This window comes from Ranitomeya variabilis, chromosome 2 (genome assembly GCF_051348905.1).
Source record: "Ranitomeya variabilis isolate aRanVar5 chromosome 2, aRanVar5.hap1, whole genome shotgun sequence".
Taxonomy (NCBI): Eukaryota; Metazoa; Chordata; class Amphibia; order Anura; family Dendrobatidae; genus Ranitomeya; species Ranitomeya variabilis.
Window position 1 is genome coordinate 929,977,740 of NC_135233.1, and position 21,785 is coordinate 929,999,524.

At 42.3% G+C, this 21,785-nt stretch overlaps 1 protein-coding gene across 2 annotated transcripts in view; it reads right to left on the reverse strand.

The window, feature by feature from the left end:
• The window catches only part of MFSD1 (major facilitator superfamily domain containing 1), a 61,474-nt gene that overhangs the window by 20,621 nt on the left and 19,068 nt on the right, over positions 1-21,785 (reverse strand). For both annotated transcript variants that reach the window (XM_077290665.1, XM_077290666.1), the window contains exons 6-13: positions 18,277-18,385; positions 15,877-15,979; positions 5,776-5,874; positions 5,546-5,657; positions 4,538-4,594; positions 4,275-4,431; positions 2,982-3,079; positions 2,725-2,837 (exon numbers count right to left, since the gene is read on the reverse strand). In XM_077290665.1, the coding sequence (XP_077146780.1) occupies positions 2,725-2,837; positions 2,982-3,079; positions 4,275-4,431; positions 4,538-4,594; positions 5,546-5,657; positions 5,776-5,874; positions 15,877-15,979; positions 18,277-18,385 (848 nt within the window). The remainder of the gene's footprint in view (positions 1-2,724; positions 2,838-2,981; positions 3,080-4,274; positions 4,432-4,537; positions 4,595-5,545; positions 5,658-5,775; positions 5,875-15,876; positions 15,980-18,276; positions 18,386-21,785) is intronic.

The window sequence follows — 21,785 nt, forward strand, 5'->3', positions numbered from 1 at the left end:
TGCCAGTCATTACACTGGCTACCCATCCAATCCAGAATCCAGTACAAAACTACTACCCTCATCCACAAAGCACTCCATGGCTCAGCACCACCCTACATCTCCTCTCTGGTCTCAGTCTACCAACCTACCCGTGCCCTCCGCTCTGCTAATGACCTCAGGTTAGCATCCTCAATAATCAGAACCTCCCACTCCCGTCTCCAAGACTTTACACGTGCGGCGCCGATTCTTTGGAATGCACTACCTAGGTTAATACAATTAATCCCCAATCCCCACAGTTTTAAGCGTGCACTAAAAACTCATTTGTTCAGATTGGCCTACCGCCTCAACGCATTAACCTAATTATCCCTGTGTGGCCTATTAATAAAAAACAACAACATAATCACGTTCCTCCATCATGTTCTCATACACTTTATGCAGTTAATAGCCTCTGTGTCTGTACTGTTACATACTTAGGCAGTTAACTGGTTCATGCAGCTTTACATGAACACCCGAGCCTTACACTATGGCTGGTCCAAATAACTAAAGCAATTGTTACCATCCACCTCTTGTGTCTCCCCTTTTCCTCATAGATTGTAAGCTTGCGAGCAGCAGGGCCCTCATTCCTCCTGGTATCTGTTTTGAACTGTGATTTCTGTTATGCTGTAATGTCTGTTGTCTGTATAAGTCCCCTCTATAAGTTGTAAAGCGCTGCGGAATATGTTGGCGCTATATAAATAAAATTATTATTATTATTTATTATTCAAGTGTGTATTTCTGCTAATGTTGATGATTATGGTTTACAGCCAATAAAAACGCAAAAGGTCATTATCTCAGTAAATTAGAATACTTTATAACACCAGCTTGAAAAATAATATTGAAATCCGAAATGTTGGCCTACTGAAATGTATGTTCAGTAAATGCACTCAATATTTGGTCGGAGCTCCTTTTGCATCTACTGTATTACTGTATCACTGCTGCAGGGCAGGAAGGGCAATTAGCCTGTGGAAATGCTGAGGTGTTATGGAAGCCCAGGTTGCTTTGAAAGCAACCTGGGGTTAAGGTCAGGCGAGTCTGCTGGCCAATCAAGCACAGTGATACTGTTGTTTTTACACCAGGTATTGGTACTTTTGGCAGTGTGGACAGGTGCCAAGTCCAGCTGGAGAATTAAATTTCCATCTCCAAAAAGTTTGTCGACAGAGGGAAGCATGAAGTGCTGTAAAATTTTCTGGTAGATACGCTATGGTCTTGATAAAACACAGTGAACCTACACCAGCAGATGACCTGGCTCCCCAAACCATCACTGATTGCGGAAACTTCACACTAGACCTCCAGCAGCTTGGATTGTGGCCTCTCCACTCTTCCTCCAGACTCTGGGACCTTGATTTCCAAATGAAATGCAAAATTTACTTTAATCTGAAAACACCTTGGACCACTGAGCAACAGTCCAGTTCTTTTTCTCCTTGGCCCAGGTAAGACTTCTGGCGTTGTATATTGGTCATAGGTGGCTTGACACAAGGAATGTGACACTTGTAGACCATATCCTGGATACGTCTGTGTGTGGTGGCTCTTGAAGCAATGACTCCAGCAGCAGTCCACTCCTTGTGAATCTCCCCCAGATTTTTGAATGTCCTTTTCTTAACAATCCTTTCAAGGCTGCAGTTATCCCGGTTGCTTGTGCACCTTTTTCCTACCACATTTTTTGCTTCCACTCAACTTTCCATTAATATGCTTGGATACAGCACTCTGAACAGCCAGCTTCTTTAGCAATGACCTTTTGTGGCTTAACCTCCTTTTGGAGTATGTCAATGACTGCCTTCTGGACATGTCAAGTCAGCAGTCAACCACATGATTGTGGAACCTACTGAAACAAGATTAAGGGACCTTTTTAAACGCTTAGGAAGCCTTTTCAAGTGTTTTTGTCAATTATTCTAACTTGCTGAGATAATGACTTTTGGGTTTTCATTGGCTGTAAGCCATAATCATCAACATTAACAGAAATAAACACTTGAAATAGATCACTCTGTTTGTAATGACTCTATACGAGTTTCACTTTTTGTATTGAAGAACTGAAATAAATTAACTTATAAAAATAATAATAATAATAATAATCTTTATTTTTATATAGCGCTAACATATTCCGCAGCGCTTTACAGGCATTATCATCACTGTCCCTGATGGGGCTCACAATCCAAATTCCCTATCAGTATGTCTTTGAAATGTGGGAGGAAACCGGAGAACCCGGAGGAAACCCACGCAAACACGGAGAGAACATACAAACTCTTTGCAGATGTTGTCCTGGGTGGGATTAGAACCCAGGACTCCAGCGCTGCAAGGCTGCTGTGCTAACCACTGCGCCACCGTGCTGCCGCCCTATAATTAACTGATATTCTAATTTTGTGAGAAGCACCTGTATGTTTTCAGTAATTTTATGTAAACCTGTCAGCTGTGACGCACCTCATGCCCTACACCAAGACCCCCCGTTATTTACCAAGAGAACAACAAATCTGCAAGTCTTTCCAACAGCAGATAAATGCTACAGTCAATCACTGGGCTCAGTGGTGAAGTTAATGTAGTCAGCATCAAACCAGATTGGCTGCACAGACATCACTACAGCAGCCTGTCAACAGTAAACCTTAGTTTGTTACTTTTACACATTACAAACCTATGGACATAAAGGTAATGCAAGCTTAAGCCTGAATTCTCAGGCTTTAAAATATTATGCAGTAGATTTAATAAGATCCTTACTACAAATGCAGGAGCTGAAAAAAACTTCTAGAAACAGATATCCTCGAGAATCCAATATGACACCAGCAAGAATGGCAATAATGGCAAGCCCCAGGTTCTGGATAGACTGCATACTGCAATGAGAAGAGCATAGACTTTCAGGGTGTTCCTTATGTAGGATTAGGGCAGTACTGTTATTACACATTAAGTACACTTCTACTATTAGGAAGTATTACTAATCTCCACAGGGAAAAATAGGTGGGAGGAAAGTTACTTACAATCCATATGCCGTTCCCAGCTGATGCTCAGGGACCACAAAAGCAACCATGGGCCACAGCGCACAGGCCAGAAGAGAATACGAGACCCCCAATAAACTCTGTGGAATGAATGATAAGCCAACATTACTGAGGTGTGCATTCATTTCCACAGACCGTAGCCATTTATATACAACTGATTACACTTCTTGGCCGTGTGATCATAACAGAAGGAAAAGATTTTATGAATGAGCCATTAAATAAAATAAGTGTCTTGTGAAAACAATTTTTGCTCTGCAAAGTTTTGCTTTGATCTTGCTGAATTGCAAATTTAACTATATGAACTATATCAAAATGGTTTTATGAGCAATTACTGCACTGCAGCTGGCTGGGATCGGTAGCCAACAGCGTGCTCTTCGAGTGTATCCAGGGTAGCTTCAGAGGAGATGAACAGGAAAGAGCTTGCTAGTAGAGTCCATCTGAATCAATACACAGGACCAGACCCATTGGCCACATCAGTAATCTGTGGTCGCCGGACGAGAACCCCAAGAACCACCTCTTATCTACTGCCAACACTAACCTGATTCATGCTGCCAAAACAGTAGGCGGCATGAAACAGGCTCCGATTCATGAAGCCTAATGTTTGGGCAGCATGAATCAAGTTACAGATTCCCGTTCAAGAAAACCTGCTCATAGCATCCACCGTGCAGCCGGCAATTTTTTTTGCAAAGTAGGTTAAAACTGTTTAAACTGTTATAAAATAACCAAAAAAGCAATGTTCAATTTACTGGTCCTCGGAATTCGACATTCCATTCTAAAAACAGAACACAGACGGACCCATCTACCAGGCTCCTCCGCCTCTGTTTTCACGAGTTATGTAACAGATCTATTTGTACATCAATTCCATTGGTCTGTTCCTAAAGATGTAAAGTCCATACAAACGACAGGACATAGTTTACCTTGGATCACAGGGCTTGAAATATGAATTTAAGAGTGGACATTATTGCAATACATGTAGAAAATATACATTTTTTTTTTTTTAATTTTACATTTTCATTTTCTCTGAAGGTTACATCGTGAGGCTTATTCTAAAAAATACTTGAATTGTAGTTCTCTAACTGGGATACCATGGCATCTCTCGGAATCACAATATGAACATCTGGGCAAGTTAATAACGGACCAGAGTTTATGAATAAATATAAGCCATCTGCAATCAATCATTTTCAGGAAAAGGAGCGTCACACTTGGAGTGTGTGAAAGACCTATAAACGTTAATAAAGTGGCATTATCTTACATAGGAGTTTTATCTGTTCTTACCATAGCAATCCAAGGATTCCATAATGTAAAGGCCAACATGAGATGAGCAGCAAGTGTTGTCACCACAGCGCACATCACCCAGATAATGTTCTTCCCGATTCGATCAACCATAAAACCAAATACAGGTGAGAGAGGTGCAGAGATGATATACACCACGCTAAAAGTTAGTAAGAAAAAAAAAAGCAAAAAGGTTAAGGAAAAAATAAAAAATAAAACCAATTTTGTACTCGGCACATGTTAATTTATGTGAAGTAAAGGCATACCTGTTTATGGCTCCTGCCTGTAGAGGTGAAAACTGATATTTCTCAATGAAGAAAACCCTAAAGAGCAAGACATAATGGCAAATATTAATGATAGCAAAATGACAAGACATGCTGCCTGGCTGTTCTAGTTTACGGCATTTTGAATGGATTTCCACTGTCCACACAGACTATTCGGGCATATAGACATTATGGTGATGTGTCTTCCCTCACTCACCCCCCATTTCCCAAATATTATAGCCATCATTGTGTTAGTACCACAGCTTTTATTTTAATGGCTGCCCATGTATTATTACATTCTACATGAAGCAGACACAGCAGAGGAAATACTTCCAGTTCAGTTTGTCTGATTTTTCTCTTTATAGGTATATTTTTGAGTAAAATGTAAATTGTTCATTTATTCTATAAACTTCTGACAACATGACTGACTTTCCAAGCAATAAATTTTGTATTTTTTTTCTGACAAAGAAAAAAATGGTCAAAATAAAAACAAAACAGTGCTTTCAGACCACAAATAATGCAATGAAAACAAGTTCATAATCATTTAGAAACAATACTAGTTTTCTAACTCAGGAAGAGTTCAGAAATCAATATTTTGTGGAATAACCATGATTTTTAATCACAGCTTTCATGCGTCTTGGCATGCTTTCCACCAGTCTTTCACACTGCTTCTGGTGCAAAAATTTAAGCAGTTCTTCTTTGGTTGATGGCTTGTGACTAACCATCATCCTCTATTACATTCCAGAGGTTTTCAATATGGTTCAGGTCTGGAGATTGGGCTGCCCATGACAGGGTTTTTTTTAATGTGGTGGTCTCTTAATTTTTGCCAGAGCTATAGTTATGTCCTGGGAAGGGGCCATTGTCAGAGGGGTTGTGGCCCTTTTAATCCAGTATATGGGGGCAAAATGCTTAGACAAAACTAGAAAGACAAAATCTAATCAAACATACTCTACATAATCTGACATATGCTGGAACACAAAGCTAGCTAGGGAGCACATAATGCATACTTACTTTCCAAGGCCAATGAAAGGGAAGACGGCAACATAATAGCAAACACATACTAAAAAGATTAACCAAAGGCTGAGAGAAAAGTCCTTGACATCAGTCAGCTTAATGACTTCACCTAGAAAAAGAAACATCATCATTACAATGTGTTACCAACAGTGAGCGGCAGAATGACTCAGTCGGCCCGCTATGCCAGGGGTACGCCATAGGGCTGATGGCTATAGTACAAATCCTACCAGTCTTTCCTTGCTCTTTCTCGAGTATTTTTTCAGCTCGCTTATCCAGATAACCAAGCACTAGGGCACAAGTCAGTGAGAACAAACACGTTATTGCACCTAGAAAAAGAAAAAACAAATAAAATGTAAGGACACCAAATCCAACCCAACATCACAAATGCGGTCTACAAATTATTACCTGTATGCGTACATGCATTAGACACCTAGTGCAAGCCATAAAAAGAGCAGTGTGGTGCAACACACAGGAATTCCCTTGGTTCTTTGAATCCTTGTGCACAGTACCCACTATACCGTGCACTAAGCCCCCCACACACAGTCTGCAGTCATCAGAACCCAAAATATGATGCACCTTCCCAAAGTCAATACGGTCCTTTACAACAATGGTCTTATCAGTCATATGGTGAGAGATGGAAGATGTTTTGGGGGATTATTTTTCTGTTCATGAATGCACATAAGAGCAGGAAGATGTCATTTTTAGTAGCGCCATATATTGGAACAAATAATTCAGACCATTTAGTGAAAAACTTTATATTAGAAAATAGCAATGCTTTTAAGGTTATGTTGAATATGCTCACTTTCGACAAAAATGACATTGGAAGGATTCTGTGCATCAATATGCTTACATCAATACTAGATTTAAAATGTTATGTTTTATCACATTTAAAATATAAAAATGCCTTTAAGAGATAGAGCTGTGCAAAGACTAAGCCTTCCATGATAGCCTGTACTTGGTGATATCACTGAGATACACACCACTTATTTTTAAGTGGGGAAGGTGAATGTGAAACATCCAATAAACAGCAAGTCTGCCTCATTTTTCCACTCGCTGGAAAAACACGATATTTCAATAGTTCGCACCATTATAGACATGGCAATACCATTGCTGCTTATTTTATTTTTATGTAACAATTATAAACAATATGAGGGGGGGCGTGGTCTAGCGCAGGATGTGAGAAGACGTGCGGCTGAGCTCTCCTGCCACAATCTCCCTAAATATTGGTACCTGAGGCGCCGCCGAATGCTGAAACCACTCTAAGGAGGGTGCAGGGACCCGGGGAGTAGCAGTGAGCGGCGTGCGGTCGGGTGGAGAGGAGTCCCGCATGAGGATGACCGGCGCAGGAGACAGAAGGAGCCGGCAGAATCTGGAAGCTCTCAGGCCCAAGATGGCGCAGAGACTGCAGAGGAGGCGGCAAGGGCGAGCGCAGCATATCTAAGGAAGATGGAGGTGATCGCTCGGCTGGAACACTTTGCGAGGTCAGAGGTGGCTGCTAATGAGCGGTCAGCGGCTGAAGGTCAGAGACCTGAAACATCATATGTCCCTGGGGAACAACAAGAAGGAGGGGGCCAGTCGCAGAGCAGTGGGGAGGAACAGAGATCCCCTGATGTGGATAAACGTGCTGACCAACTTGAACAGCCGGACACACTAGACATAGCAGAGCCGACGCTCAAAGATATATTTTCTGTGGTGATGTACAAGTCTGCCCTTGGAGCTCTGAACAGTCGTGTGGATGAATTAAAGGGAGAGATGGTTGCTATTAATGCTGCAGTGCGCAAAGTTGAACAGAGAGTGGAGGTGGTGGAAGAACGTGTGGGGAGCGCTGAAGACCAGGTTAATGAACTGTTGAAAAGGGGAAAAAAAAAAGGAAAAAAAAAAGTATGTGCAGCGTATAGCTGAACTGGAATTTAAAACTGATGATCTTGAGAACCGCTCCCGCAGGAGTAACCTGACGATTGTGGGGGAAAAAGCAGAAGGAAATAACCCCACTGAGTACATTGAGTCATGGCTGAAAAACACTGTAGGAGGGGATGGTCTCACTAAAATGTTTTCCGTTGAAAGGGCACATCGTGTGCCCACTAGACCCCTGCCCCCAGGATCAACCCCAAGAGTCATCTTGGCTAAAGTTCTGAATTATCGGGACCGGGATACCCTGCTGAGGAAAGCCAGGAACTGTGCGGATCTAACCATAGACGGCAATCGCATCTCCATCTAACCAGATTATTCTGCAGCAGCCCAAAAGCTCCGAATGACGTTTGGAGAAGTCAAAAGGCGACTACGAGACTTGGATTTGCGCTATTCAATGATTTACCCAGCTAAGCTGAGAGTCGCTGCCTTGGATCGGGTGCACTTTGTTCAGAATCCAGAGGAGGCGACACACTGGCTGGATTCTAACACCAAAAATATCAGAGCGGAACGGTCCCGTTGAAGCAGACTGAGTGATGTTGAAACAGTGAATACCTGTTATTCAGTTTGAATTTGATAAGTTAATGGTCATCTCTGAGATGACATAATGCTGTGCTGGTATATGTGGGTTGTGTTCGGCGGCGCAACGGACATTGCAGTTTGATAAATGTGGACGGGAGAGTAGTTGGAGCATTGAGCTTGTATTGTTAGGCTGTAAAAACGCCCTCCTAGATCTCAAATAGAGAGGGAGAGTGAATTCTTATCAGCTTAAAAGTTGTGGGAGACAAACAGTTTTTCGGGAGGGGGATGGATGGGAAAGATGGGAGTTATTTCAGCTGGAAGGTTGGGACGGGGGGGGGGACCGAGACCTCCTTTCTTAATGAGTCAAACGTTTGGTACTGTGATGTATCATGGGGGGTAGATTTAAAATTATAAGCTGGAACGTTAGGGTACTCGCCAATGTCTCAAAGCGGGCCGCAACTCTACAATATCTGTTGAAGCTGAGGCCCTCAGTGATTTGCCTTCAAGAAACACACCTGGTAGAAGACAAAGTAGCTATGTTACAAAAAAGATGGGTGAGGAAGGCTTATCACTCGACGTACTCAGCCTATGCTAGGGGAGTGTCGGTATTAATCCACACTTCTACTCCATATGAAGAAGTGGAGGTTATAATAGACAAAGATGGGCAATATGTGTTTATTGTATGTAAGATATTGCATAGATTATTATGTATAGTGTCTTTATATATCCCTCCACCGTTTTCAGGAAATACTGGACATATCGGGGAAATGGACTGGAGTCCCGTTGCTTGTAATAGGAGACGTGAATAATGCTGCAAATGATCATTGAGATATGGGCAAACATACAGGGAACAGAGAGGAAGGGAATGTAACACCTTTTGGAAACTACATGAGGGAAATTGGATGGATAGACTTGTGATGAGTTCGAAATATGGAGAACTACACTTACTCGTGCTACTCGGCGACGTATGGTTCCTTGTCTCGCATTGATGTGGCTTTGGGAAATGAAGGGATGGATAACTTGGTGCAGGAAGTGGAATATTTGCCCAGAGGTCTATCGGATCATCTCTACAATTGGGAGAACAGGGGAGGTTGGCAGGTATGGGATGGAAAATTCACCCCTTTTGGTTACGGTTGCTGGATATGGGAAAGATAGGAGAGGAACTGGGTGAATTCTTTAGGATAAACGAAGGTAGTGCAGAGGGTCATATAGTTTGGGATACTATGAAGGTGTTTTTGAGAGGGATCTTATTCAGAGAATTATCTCGATATAAGACTAGGCCTCAAAAACTAGATAAAGCAGTGATGGAGGAATTAAGGGCAGCGGAGGAGGCATTGGGTGCGCAGTGTTCCAAAGCTACGCAGACCCGCATGAGAGTGGCCCAGTCGGAGGTTAATAAACTTCACATCCGTAAGGCAGAGAGACTGCGGGCATTTCAGAACGAGGCATTCTATGCGGAGGGTGAGAAAGTGGGGCACCTGCTCTCAGTGGTAGCTTCGGCACAACGGGAATCCTCGCATGTATACGCAATTAAAACAAAGGAAGGTAATGTGGTTACACAAGGGGATCAAATTTTGGATGTATTTAAACAATTTTACAGTGAGTTATACTCCTCTAAGATACATAAAGGTCAAGAGGAGATGAATAGGTATGAGTGTGATTAAGCTTCCTAGACTAGGTGATGAAGATAGAGAATGGATGGATAGGCCGATGGCAGCGGAGGAACTGAGGGTGGCACTGGCGGACATGGCGGGTAATAAGGCCCCGGGGGCGGACGGCATTCCGGTAGAGGTGTACAAAATTTTTAATGAAGAAATAATAACTAAATTGGAGAAGGTATTTAATGAGTCGTTGGAGAGGGGAATACTACCTACATCTATGAGAGAGGCCATTGTTGTGGTCATTCCTAAAGCTGATAAGGATCCGCTGAATCCGGAGTCCTACAGACCAATCTCACTCCTTACGGCGGATATAAAAATTTTGCCGAAGGCCTTGGCCAACAGACTAACCCATGTGATTGATAAAGTAATCCACCCAGATCAATCTGGATTTATGCCCAACAAATCTACAGCAATCAATTTAAGGAGACTATATTTAATATGCAAATTCCAGCTGAAAATGCTGGAAAGAGTGGTGGTGTCTTTGGATGCCCATAAGGCCTTTGACTGTGTAGAATGGAATTATTTGTGGTCGGTTTTGTTGTGCCTTGGGTTCGTGCCTAAGTTTATATCTTGGGTGGGGTTGTTATACTCCTCTCCAATAGCAAAAATTAGAGTAAATAATAAATTATCTGATAGTTTCTCATTGCATAGGGGTACAAGGCAGGGGTGCCCATTGTCTCCGTTGTTATTTGCCCTAGCTGTGGAACCCTTGGCTGCTAAATTAAGGGAGGCACGAGAGATAAAAGGATTTGTCTATGGAATGAAGGAGGAGAAGGTCTCTGTATGATGCTATTTTGCTATTTTTGGGGGACTCAGGGGAGAATCTGGATAACGCGGTGGCATTAATTGAGGAATTTGGGGAATTCTCTGGACTCAAAATAAATTGGGACAAATCGTGCATTATGCCCATTGATGAGGTAGAAAGGGGTACTGGGGAGGTGGAAATGTCAGCAAAATTGAAAATAGTTTCAAAATTTAAATATTTGGGGATACAAATTGCCCTTCCTCTGACGAGGTTTGAAGAACTTAATCTAAGCCCTCTGCTATAAAAAATACGAACAAAAATTTTGGTGTGGAACAAACTACATCTCTCTGTAATTGGAAGAGTGAACCTTTTGAAGATGATTGTGATGCCGCAGTTGTTATATGTACTGCATAATTCTCCAATTTGGATTCCGCAGAGTAGGTTCCGTAAAATCAAATCGCTGTTTGGCGAACTAATATGGGGGGGGAGCCCAAGGTTTAAACAAGAAACTTTGCAGAGGCCAAAGGCGGAAGGGGGCTTGGCGCTCCCTAACCCTTGGGTATATTTTTATCAGCACAACGCCAGCATATTGGAGGATGGGGGGAGGAGATGGGAAAGGGGCAATTGCCCAGTGGTTTGAGATATTTGTTTGGAAAATGGCCTCTGGGTGAGAGTTTGGAAGGGGGGCAATTTTTGAAACTGGGTTCTCGGTTTCCAACTGTTCTCCTAATTCATAAGGTATGGGAAAAAGTTAAACAGATTAGGGGTGTCACGGGCCTTACCAAATACTCACCTATATGGGATAATATAAACTTACAAGAATTTAAGCAAATGGAAGGATATGGGCCATGGAGAGAGGCAGGAATTAGAAAGATGGGTCAGCTACTGGGTCAAGGGGGACTTAAGTCATTCGTGGAGTTACAAACAGAATTCCAGTTATCACATTTAAATTTATATCATTATAAAAGAATTCAGCATGCGCATCAGTCGCAATGTCGGAGAAAACTTATTGAGATCCAGATTGATATCACGCTGGCTTCCATTTTGGAGAACAGCGGGACAAGGGGGGCAATTTCAGAAGTGTATAGAGATGTATTATTCACCTTTCTAGTCAAACATCCCATCAAGTCTAGAGTGAAATGGGAAGCTGAATTGGGGAGATAAATGATAGATGGGAATCTATTTTAGAATATGTGACTAAGATCTCTATGAGCGAACCTGGGAGGATGTCTCAATTATATGTGATTCATAGAGCTTACAGAACTCCCGATAGACTGTTCAAGATGGGATTGAGGTCTGATTCCGAGTGTCCACGATGTTCGCAGGAACAGGCAGACATGTTACACATGCTGTGGCACTGCCCTAGATTGTCTGCCTTCTGGACAGTTGTATTGAATCGGATTGAATTGGTATATAGGTGTGTAATCCCCAGAGACCCTTTGGTCTGTATATTAGGCTATGTGGAAGAAATAGCAGTGGTATCTATGGTTAAACTGGCGATTGCTAGACTGTTATTCAAAGCAAGGAAATTGATAGCTCGGTTCTGGATCAGGGATGAGCCTCCGACTGGACGAGACTTTCTTACGCAGGCGGATCATATAATTTTAACCCCTTCACCCCCAAGGGTGGTTTGCACGTTAATGACCAGGCCAATTTTTACAATTCTGACCACTGTCCCTTTATGAGGTTATAACTCTGGAACGCTTCAACGGATCCTGGTGATTCTGACAATGTTTTCTCGTGACATATAGTACTTCATGATAGTGGTAACATTTCTTTGATATTACCTGCGTTTATTTGTGAAAAAAAAACGGAAATTTGGTGAAAATTTTGAAAATTTCGCAATTTTCCAACTTTGAATTTTTATGCAATTAAATCACAGTGATATGTCACACAAGATACTTAATAAGTAACATTTCCCACATGTCTACTTTACATCAGCACAATTTTGGAACCAAAATTTTTTTTTTGTTAGGGAGTTATAAGGGTTAAAAGTTGACCAGCAATTTCTCATTTTTACAACACCCTTTTTTTTTTTTTTTTAGGGACCACATCTCATTTGAAGTCATTTTGAGGGGTCTATATGATAGAAAATACCCAAGTGTGACATCATTCTAAAAACTGCACCCCTCAAGGTGCTCAAAACCACATTCAATAAGTTTATTAACCCTTCAGGTGTTTCACAGGAATTTTTGGAATGTTTAAATAAAAATTACCATTTAACTTTTTTTTCACACAAAATTTACTTCAGCTCCAATTTGTTTTATTTTACCAAGGGTAACAGGAGAAAATGGACCGCAAAAGATGTTGTACAATTTGTCCTGAGTACGCCGATAGCCCATATGTGGGGGTAAACCACTGTTTGGGCGCATGACAGAGCTCGGAAGCGAAGGAGCGCCATTTGACTTTTCAATGCAAAATTGACTGGAATTGAGATGGGACGCCATGTTGCGTTTGGGGAGCCCCTGATGTGCCTAAACATTGAAACCCCCCACAAGTGACACCATTTTGGAAAGTAGACTCCCTAAGGAACTCATCTAGATGTGTTGTGAGAGCTTTGAACCCCCAAGTGCTTCACTACAGTTTATAACGCAGAGCCGTGCAAATAAATTTTTTTTTTTTTTTCCACAAAAATTATTTTTTAGCCCCCAGTTTTGTATTTTCCTAAGGGTAACAGGAGAAATTGGACCCCAGAAGATGTTCTCCAATGTGTTCCAAGTACGCTGATACCCCATATATTGGGGTAAACCCCTGTTTGGGCGCACGGGAGAGCTCGGAAGGAGCACTGTTTTACTTTTTCAACGCAGAATTGGCTGAAATTGAGATCGGACGCCATGTCGCCCCTGATGTGCCTAAACAGTGGAAACCCCCAATTATAACTGAAACCCTAATCCAAACACACCCCTAAACCTAATCCCAACGGTAACCCTAACCACACCTCTAACCCAGACACACCCCTAACCCTAATCCCAACCCTATTCCCAACCGTAAATGTAATCCAAACCCTAACCCCAACTTTAGCCCCAACCCTAACTGTAGCCTTAACCCTAGCCCCAACCCTAGCCCCAACCCTAACCCTAAAATGGAAATAAATACATTTTTTTTAATTTTTTTATTTTTCGCTAACTAAGGGGGTGATGATTTACTTTTATAGCAGGTTTTTTAGCGGATTTTTATGATTGGCAGCCGTCACACACTGAAAGACGCTTTTTATTGCAAAAAATATTTTTTGCGTTACCACATTTTGAGAGCTATAATTTTTCCATATTTGAGTCCACAGAGTCATGTGAGGTCTTGTTTTTTGCGGGACGAGTTGACGTTTTTATTGATAACATGTTCGGGCACGGGAGATTTTTTGATCGCTTTTTATTCCGATTTTTGTGAGGCAGAATGACCAAAAACCAGCTATTCATGAATTTCTTTTGGGGGAGGCGTTTATACCGTTCCGTGTTTGGTAAAATTGATAAAGTAGTTTTATTCTTCGGGTCAGTACGATTACAGCGATACCTCATTTATATCATTTTTTTTATGTTTTGGCGCTTTTATACGATAAAAACTATTTTATAGAAAAAATAATTATTGGCATCGCTTTATTCTGAGGACTATAACTTTTTTATTTTTTCGCTGATGATGCTGTATGGCTGCTCGTTTTTTGCGGGACAAGATGACGTTTGCAGCAGCACCATGGTTATTTATATCCGTCTTTTTGATCGCGTGTTATTCCACTTTTTGTTTGGCGGTATGAAAATAAAGCGTTGCTTTTTGCCTCTTTTTTTTACGGTGTTCACTGAAGGGGTTAACTAGTGATATCGTTTCATAGGTGGGGTCGTTACGGACGCGGCGATACTAAATATGTGTACTTTTATTGTTTGATTTTTTTTTTATTTTTTTTTTTAGATATAGAAATGTATTTATGGGAATATTATATATTTTTTTATTTATTTAGGAATTTTTTTCCTTTTTTTTTTTTTTTTTTTTTTTTTTTATACACATGTGGGAATTTTTTTTTTACTTTTTTACTTTGTCCCAGGGGGGAACATTACAGATCGCTGATCTGACAGCTTGCACAGCACTGTCAGATCACCGATCTGAGTTCCAGTGCTGCAGGCTTACCACAGCCTGGTCTGCACCCGGAAGTAATCCCTGCTGCAGGACCCGGATGCAGCCCCGCGGCCATTTTGGATCCGGGGCCTGCAGGGATAGGAGGTAAGAGACCCTCGCAGCAACGCGATCACATCGCGTTGCTCCGGGGGTCTCAGGGAAGCCCGCAGGGAGCCCCCTCCCTGCGCGATGCTTCCCTGTACCGCCGGCACACCGCGATCATGTTTGATCACGGTGTGCCGGGGGTTAATGTGCCAGGGGCGGTCCGTGACCGCTCCTGGCACATAGTGCCGGATGTCAGCTGCGATAGGCAGCTGACACCCGGCCGCGCTCCCCCCGTGAGAGTGGCCGATCGTGCTGGACGTACTATTCCGCCCTTGGGAATTAGGGCCCACCCCACATGGACGGAATAGTAAGTCCAATGGCAGAAAGGGGTTAATGGAAAAAAGTATCTATACTAAGAAATAAACTAGATGTATTTCAAAAGGTATGGCAGCCATGGATAGAATGGAATTAGAATTGTGGGGAGGATGCATAATGGCATACATGAAGTTCATACTATACAATTGTATTTGAATTGGGGAAGGAATATCGGATGGGAAATTGGGAAGGCATTAAAGGGGTCTCGAAGGGGGGGGGATAGGGGGGGAAAGGGACTTTTGTTCATAAAATATATGATTATCTGTGAATAACAGCTTGATGTCATTTGTTATAATTGTTTTTCCTTAATAAAAATTTACCTGATTAAAAAAAAAAAATTAAACAATATGAGGGAAAAGATACGTACGCATTTGAACTGCATCATTGGGGAATGTGTGTAGATAGGCATTAGATGTTATGGTAGTAATGAACCACAGCATCTGAGAGGCTTAAAGGGCTGGGATAAAAGTTATCAGATTATTACAGTATATTAGGCCACCACATACAGAGTGAGCTCAGCTCCTGATGCTGGTCAATATACTCTCTGGCATCATGTATAGGAAATGTATGGGAGATTATGGCATACGGGCTCTGGAAAACAGTCTCAAACATGAATATATTTGCAGAAGTTGTTGTACATATATCAAAGACAATAATAATATTTTTCTAATAATAATCCACCAGTTAGAAATGTGGTATAGTTCTCCTGAAAATCTATGTACCTTACCTCATGTGCAGGGCGTTGCAGCAGCTAAGCCACCCATGGCTACGACCACTAGAAGCTAAGCAAGAAACCGCAGTGCCCTGCACATGAGGCAAGGTACAGAGAAAGTACAGGTCTCCCGAAAACCTAATTGGAGGTATTTGCAAATAATATTATTACATCTACTACAACATACTGGGATAGGATCTTGGAGATGGGAATACCCCTTTAATCGTATGCTGTAAATGATCTGTAAGAAAAGACTCACCGATCATGAGCGTTATACCAAGCGTTGTGTGACCGGCAGAGCCCATTGCATCCTTTATCCGCTCGTACACCAGGCCCATGACATTCATATTTACTGTACTGCCCTGAAACAGAAAACAACGTGTGAGCTGGCTTACTAAGACTGCAGCATAAATGGTACTGTGGCTTATGGATCTGAGGAAAACCCATTAGAGAATGACACACTGACAAGGCCAGAACAGTCTACGACGGGGGTTTTTTTTTTTTTCACCTTCCGTTAAACAACCAATATTTGTCTTGGGTATATGGAGGTCTTAAAGGTGGCCCATACACATTAGATGGAAGGTGATTGATGGTTGAACAGACTTACATAGAATAAAAAAGTAGATATGGAAATGCTGGCATATCATTATTTTGATGAATTAACTGGTTCAAAGACTCCATTTCTCTTCAATTACACCACTCTCGTAATGGGCAACGATTTGGCAGCATTAAAGATGCAATATATAGAAGATCAGAATGTCCATGACATCTGTCATTGTGGCCTGTGTTGGTTTGCAGCTGAAATATATATATATATATATATATATATATATATATATATATATATATATATATATATATATATATATATATATATATATATATATATATACACATATATACATATATACACACATATATATATATATATACATACATATATACATATATACACACACACACACACACACACATATACATACATATATGTTTATGTATTATACATATATACATACATACATACATACACATATACCAATGGAGGTGGGCTTCATGCCTAATTGTTTATACTGTAGAGGACCCTGATCTGCACTCACCAGCCAAGGGATGGGGTTCCGGTTGAACAATTGTTATGATCCGGTGACCTAGGAGCCGCATGAGACTTTCTCAGGAGTAGGTGGAACCTATACTGACCGCAATCCCTAAACTGACACCGCAACTAGAAGTAGCCGTGGGATGTACCTAACAATCTTAGACACCTCGACACAGCCGGAGGACTAAATACCCCTATAGATGGAAATGGGAATCCTATCTTGCCTCAGAGCAGAACCCCAAAGGATAGACAGCCCCCCACAAATATTGACTGGGAGTATTAGAGGAAAGACACACGCAGGCAGAAAACAGGGTTTAGCAAAAGAGGCCACTCTAGCTAAATAGGAAAGGATAGGACAGAATGCTAAGCGGTCAGTAATAAAACCCTGAAAATATCCACAGCAGATAATACAAAAATTCCACCATCTAACTAAAGACATGGAACGTATATCTGCATCTCCTGAGAATCCAACTTGACTGGAAAAATCCTGGCACAGTCTAAGCTGGACAAGAAAAAACAATGAATAGCACTGATCTGTAAAGCACACAGCATGCGTGCTGCAGAAACAAAAACCAGACACTTATCTTTGCTGAATTGGCAACAGGGCAGGAGGAACCAGACTGAGATCCAAACCTTCCAAGAACAATGGACAACTGGCCAGGACTAATGAATCCTGCAACCTTAAATACCCCAGTCAGCACTGCAATCAGCAGAGACACCTGCCCAGGATTGCAACCCAGGGACAACTGTATTACCACCAACAACCACCGGAGGGAACCCAAGAGCAGAATTCACAACAAACAATGCCGCACCCCCAGTGTAGCGGAGGGCAGCTCCTTCTACACACATATTAAGGTGCTGTAACAAGTGTGAGGGTGAAGTGGAAGGAAGTTGTCTCCCAACGGTGTCCTACACTCAGCGCGCAGCAGAGAACGGCTCCCACGCACTAACCAGCATGGTAACGTCAGCTGCACCGGCTTCACCATCCTGTGGTGGCCTCTCCTGCTGCATTCACCACCCACACAGGGAATGCACAGCATGATGTGCGACCTCCACATTGGTTTGTTAAGGGCACCTTGTGTATTAGAGATGGCTGATGCCTTTGCTTTTCTACTAATATTCCCAATTCCACCAAATATAAGTAGATGGGGGTATCCCGGGATGGGCTACATACAAGGAATATAGATCAGGTGAAAAACTTTATTATGCTTGAAAATGTATACAACATAAGAGCTGCCATGGTAATGGCCATCAAGAAGGCCTAAAGGGTTTACTGTTTATTTTTATTTTGTGAAGGGAGGGGGTGTAAAATAGCCAGAATCTGCTGATAGGCCATTGCCACTGCATTTTCAACATCTTTCAAGTGAGTATGTAAGAGTGAAATTCACTTAGCCATGTTGGATGTTGTCCAGTGTAATGCTTTGAGCAGGTTACAGACCCCTGATCCCCATCCTGAAGGACAAGGCGGTTGTGTGCGGGAGTAGATCAATCATTTAGGGCTTAAAGCAGAGAACAATTATATAGCTGGTGCACTGATCAGCAAGCAACCGCTTTCCCGGTACTCACCACTCTGGCCATGCTCAGCTGTAATCCAAACACCAGGTTCAGCTCCTTCCCTTTGAACCAGCTGACTGCATACGTATTCTGCGCAACAGCTAGCGATTCCCCGCCAATCCTGAAAGGAACAATGGAGGAACATTGGAGCCATCCAAACAACCATTCTATAAAGGAGAGGAAGATGTCTTCACACCATTCATTCCCAGAGGAGGTAACAGTAAGGCTATGTTCACAAGTCACGTTTTTGCTGTTATTTTTATGCAAAGTTTAAGCTGTTTACAAAAAGAAGGTTTTGCTTCGTTTTTGCAGCAGTTTTATTGCTATAGCACATTTGTCTCTTGTGCATGCTGATAAAGTTTAGTGCATACAAAAAAAATCTGATTCAACGTCATCAAGTTTTGGCACCAAAAACGCAGCAAAACCTGATACCTGCGGGTTTTTTTATAGCGCTTTCTAAACTATCCATTACTTTCAATGGAAAAACAAACAAAAAACACAGTAAAAATGGCTAAAAAAAATGCTGAAAGAAGTAGTGACATGCTGCAGTTTGCAAAATCGCATCTTTTTGACAAAAGTCAGAAAGAAAAAAAAAAAGTGTGCGTGTGAGATTTCTTAAATCTCAAGACATTGCAGGTACTGTGAAACAGCAGAACATTTTCATAAAAAAATACTGCAAAAACACAACGTGTGAACATAGCCATAGAGAGCAATCACATCCCACAACTACCAGTGGCCCCCCTAATGGGATGAGTCTATTAAACTGTGGTCCAGGACTTAACGAGGACCTTTCACCAGTTTGCCTAAACTAAAAGGAAAGGTGCTGCATTTATTTTTAATAATGGATTACGGTATATAAATCAATTATTTTTAAATATAAAATTAAATTCACATTTTTTTTTTTTTTTTTTTTATTCAACAACCATGTTCATAGGACTCTGCAGTCGGTCAGCGACAGCATCTCCAGGCTGTCTTAGCTGTGAGCTGGGCACACCCACTGGACTGTTCAGGTCACAGCTATGGGAGGAGATAGGTGCCTTTTTTTTTTAAGCCCACAGCTATGCTGAGAGCTCCAACTTCCCCCCAGTCACCAGAGATGACGTCACAGGGCCACCAGACGCGCCGTTATGCAGAGGCAATAAGTTGTGTGGGCAAGAGGACTGCGGGGCAGCATTATGGGCTATGTGCACACGTTCAGGATTTATTGCAGAAATTTCCTGAGCAAAACCGAACATTTTCTGCAAGAAATCCGCATGTGTATTTTTCACGTTTTTTGTGCGTTTTTCTCACTTTTTTTGCAGATTTTTCTGGAGATTTCCCAACGCAATGATATAGTCGGAAATCCGCAATATTAATGAACATGCTGCATTTTTTACCGCAATGCGGTTTTTTCGCAGTAAAAATCCACAACGTGTGCACACAGCCTATATAAATAGAACTATATGTCAGTGGTCCGGGGATGTATTTTGGGACAAAGAAGCACGGATGAAGTTACTTCCTGGGGGCTGCATGTTGGAGGCTTGCACAGGGAAGGGGCTGCTGCTTTTTGTATGGGGCTGCATATTGTGAGGGTTTTAATAGGAAAGCAGTTGATGTTCCTTTTGTGGGGTTTGCATGCTTTGGGGCTGCGTGGGGAAGGGAATGATAATGATGCTGCATGATGGGGGTCTGTGCAGTAAAGGGGGGTGGATTTTACTCATGGGGCTGCCTGCTGGGGGCTGTGTGATAACAGGGGTGGGGGTGTGTGGTTACTTGAGCAGAGCTGCATGATGGGGGCTATTCGAGGGAGAGGTTGATGATGCATGCTGGGGGGCTGCACAAGGAAGAGGGTGATGTTCCTTGTGTGAGGCTACATTCTGGAGAGTTACATGAGGAAGAGCGTGATGTTCCTTGTGTGAGGCTACATTCTGGAGAGTTACATGAGGAAGAGGGTGATGTTCCTTGTGTGAGGCTACATTCTGGAGAGTTACATGAGGAAGAGCGTGATGTTCCTTGTGTGAGGCTACATTCTGGAGAGTTACATGAGGAAGAGGGTGATGTTCCTTGTGTGAGGCTACATTCTGGAGAGTTACATGAGGAAGAGGGTGATGTTCCTTGTGTGAGGCTACATTCTGGAGAGTTACATGAGGAAGAGGGTGATGTTCCTTGTGTGAGGCTACATTCTGGAGAGTTACATGAGGAAGAGCGTGATGTTCCTTGTGTGAGGCTACATTCTGGAGAGTTACATGAGGAAGAGGGTGATGTTCCTTTTGTGGGGCTGCATGCTGGAGGCTGTGTGGAGATGGTTTTTTGCATTTTTATTATCGCTTTTCATAATACAAAAAGTTACACGTTTCATGGAAATTGACACTTCCTGCATGTACACAAGTCTCAGCACCACCATGTTGAAGAGTTGGCGGAGCTTTGTGGAGAGGGGCGAGACCATGATGGAGCACAGCTGACAGTCATAATTTACAACTCAAAAGTGGCATAATTGCAACTTACTACAGTGACCTCGTACAGTTCTGTCATAATTTGTCACTGATGTACTTTACAACTGTCGCCTGCGCGCTGTCATTTATATATTATAAAAAAAAAAATACAAGTTTTGTTAATCAGAAAAAAACTGAATTTTGCCGAACTTGTTAGGCTTATAGAAAAACAGAAAAAAAAATTAATGTGCAATTTTTTAGGTTTGCGCCATTAAAAACTTAAAGCAATATCTCCAAAACCATTAATAAGCCATGAAATCATTACATTTGTAAAGCTGATTCAATATAGGACTTAATGTTTATCCAAGAAAAAAAAAAAAAAAACTCCTGTAATCGCATTACTTCCTGCTCCTCACTGCAGGGACTCCATTCTAGCCAGTTGAATCATGAGGCGATTAGACTGGAGCGTGGGTGAGGAGCTCGTGGAATCACCGCCATTCTGGTCCTGTCATTGCTGAGCCATGTAGATTGGAGCCCTGTGAAGACCTCGCCCCAGCAGCCCCGGTCACCTCAGGCACTGAGTCTAGAGTGGAGGCTCCGGCGAGATCCTCACTACAACTCCCATTCTATTCACCTCACCAGTGAGCCGTCTAGAGTGGAGCTGCTGGAAGGATCCTCACTGGAGCTGCTGTGGTCTAGAAGCAACCGTGACAGGAGGTGCCTGGATGCAGAGGTCCGGGAGGAGGAGAGTACTGGTGGTGGGGAGCGGTGTTCGCAGTCTCACATTAGAAGAACACCACCAGGATGCTGATCACCGCTCTTTACTGCCGTCCTATTCAGAGCACAACAGAGTAATCATCACGCTGCTCCGCTCTGATAATGGACTCAGCTCTGCTATATTATCAGTGTAGTCTATGCAGGAGCCATATACTGAGATAGCAGACCGTGTATCTAATGCCCATCATGCGATATGCCCCTTACATTACAACCCTGCTCCCATAGAAGTGGACGGAGCTGTCACACATTACACCGCTACTCCCATAGAAGTGGACGGAGCTATGTCACACATTACACCTCTGCTCCCATAGAAGAGGACAGAGCAGAGTCACG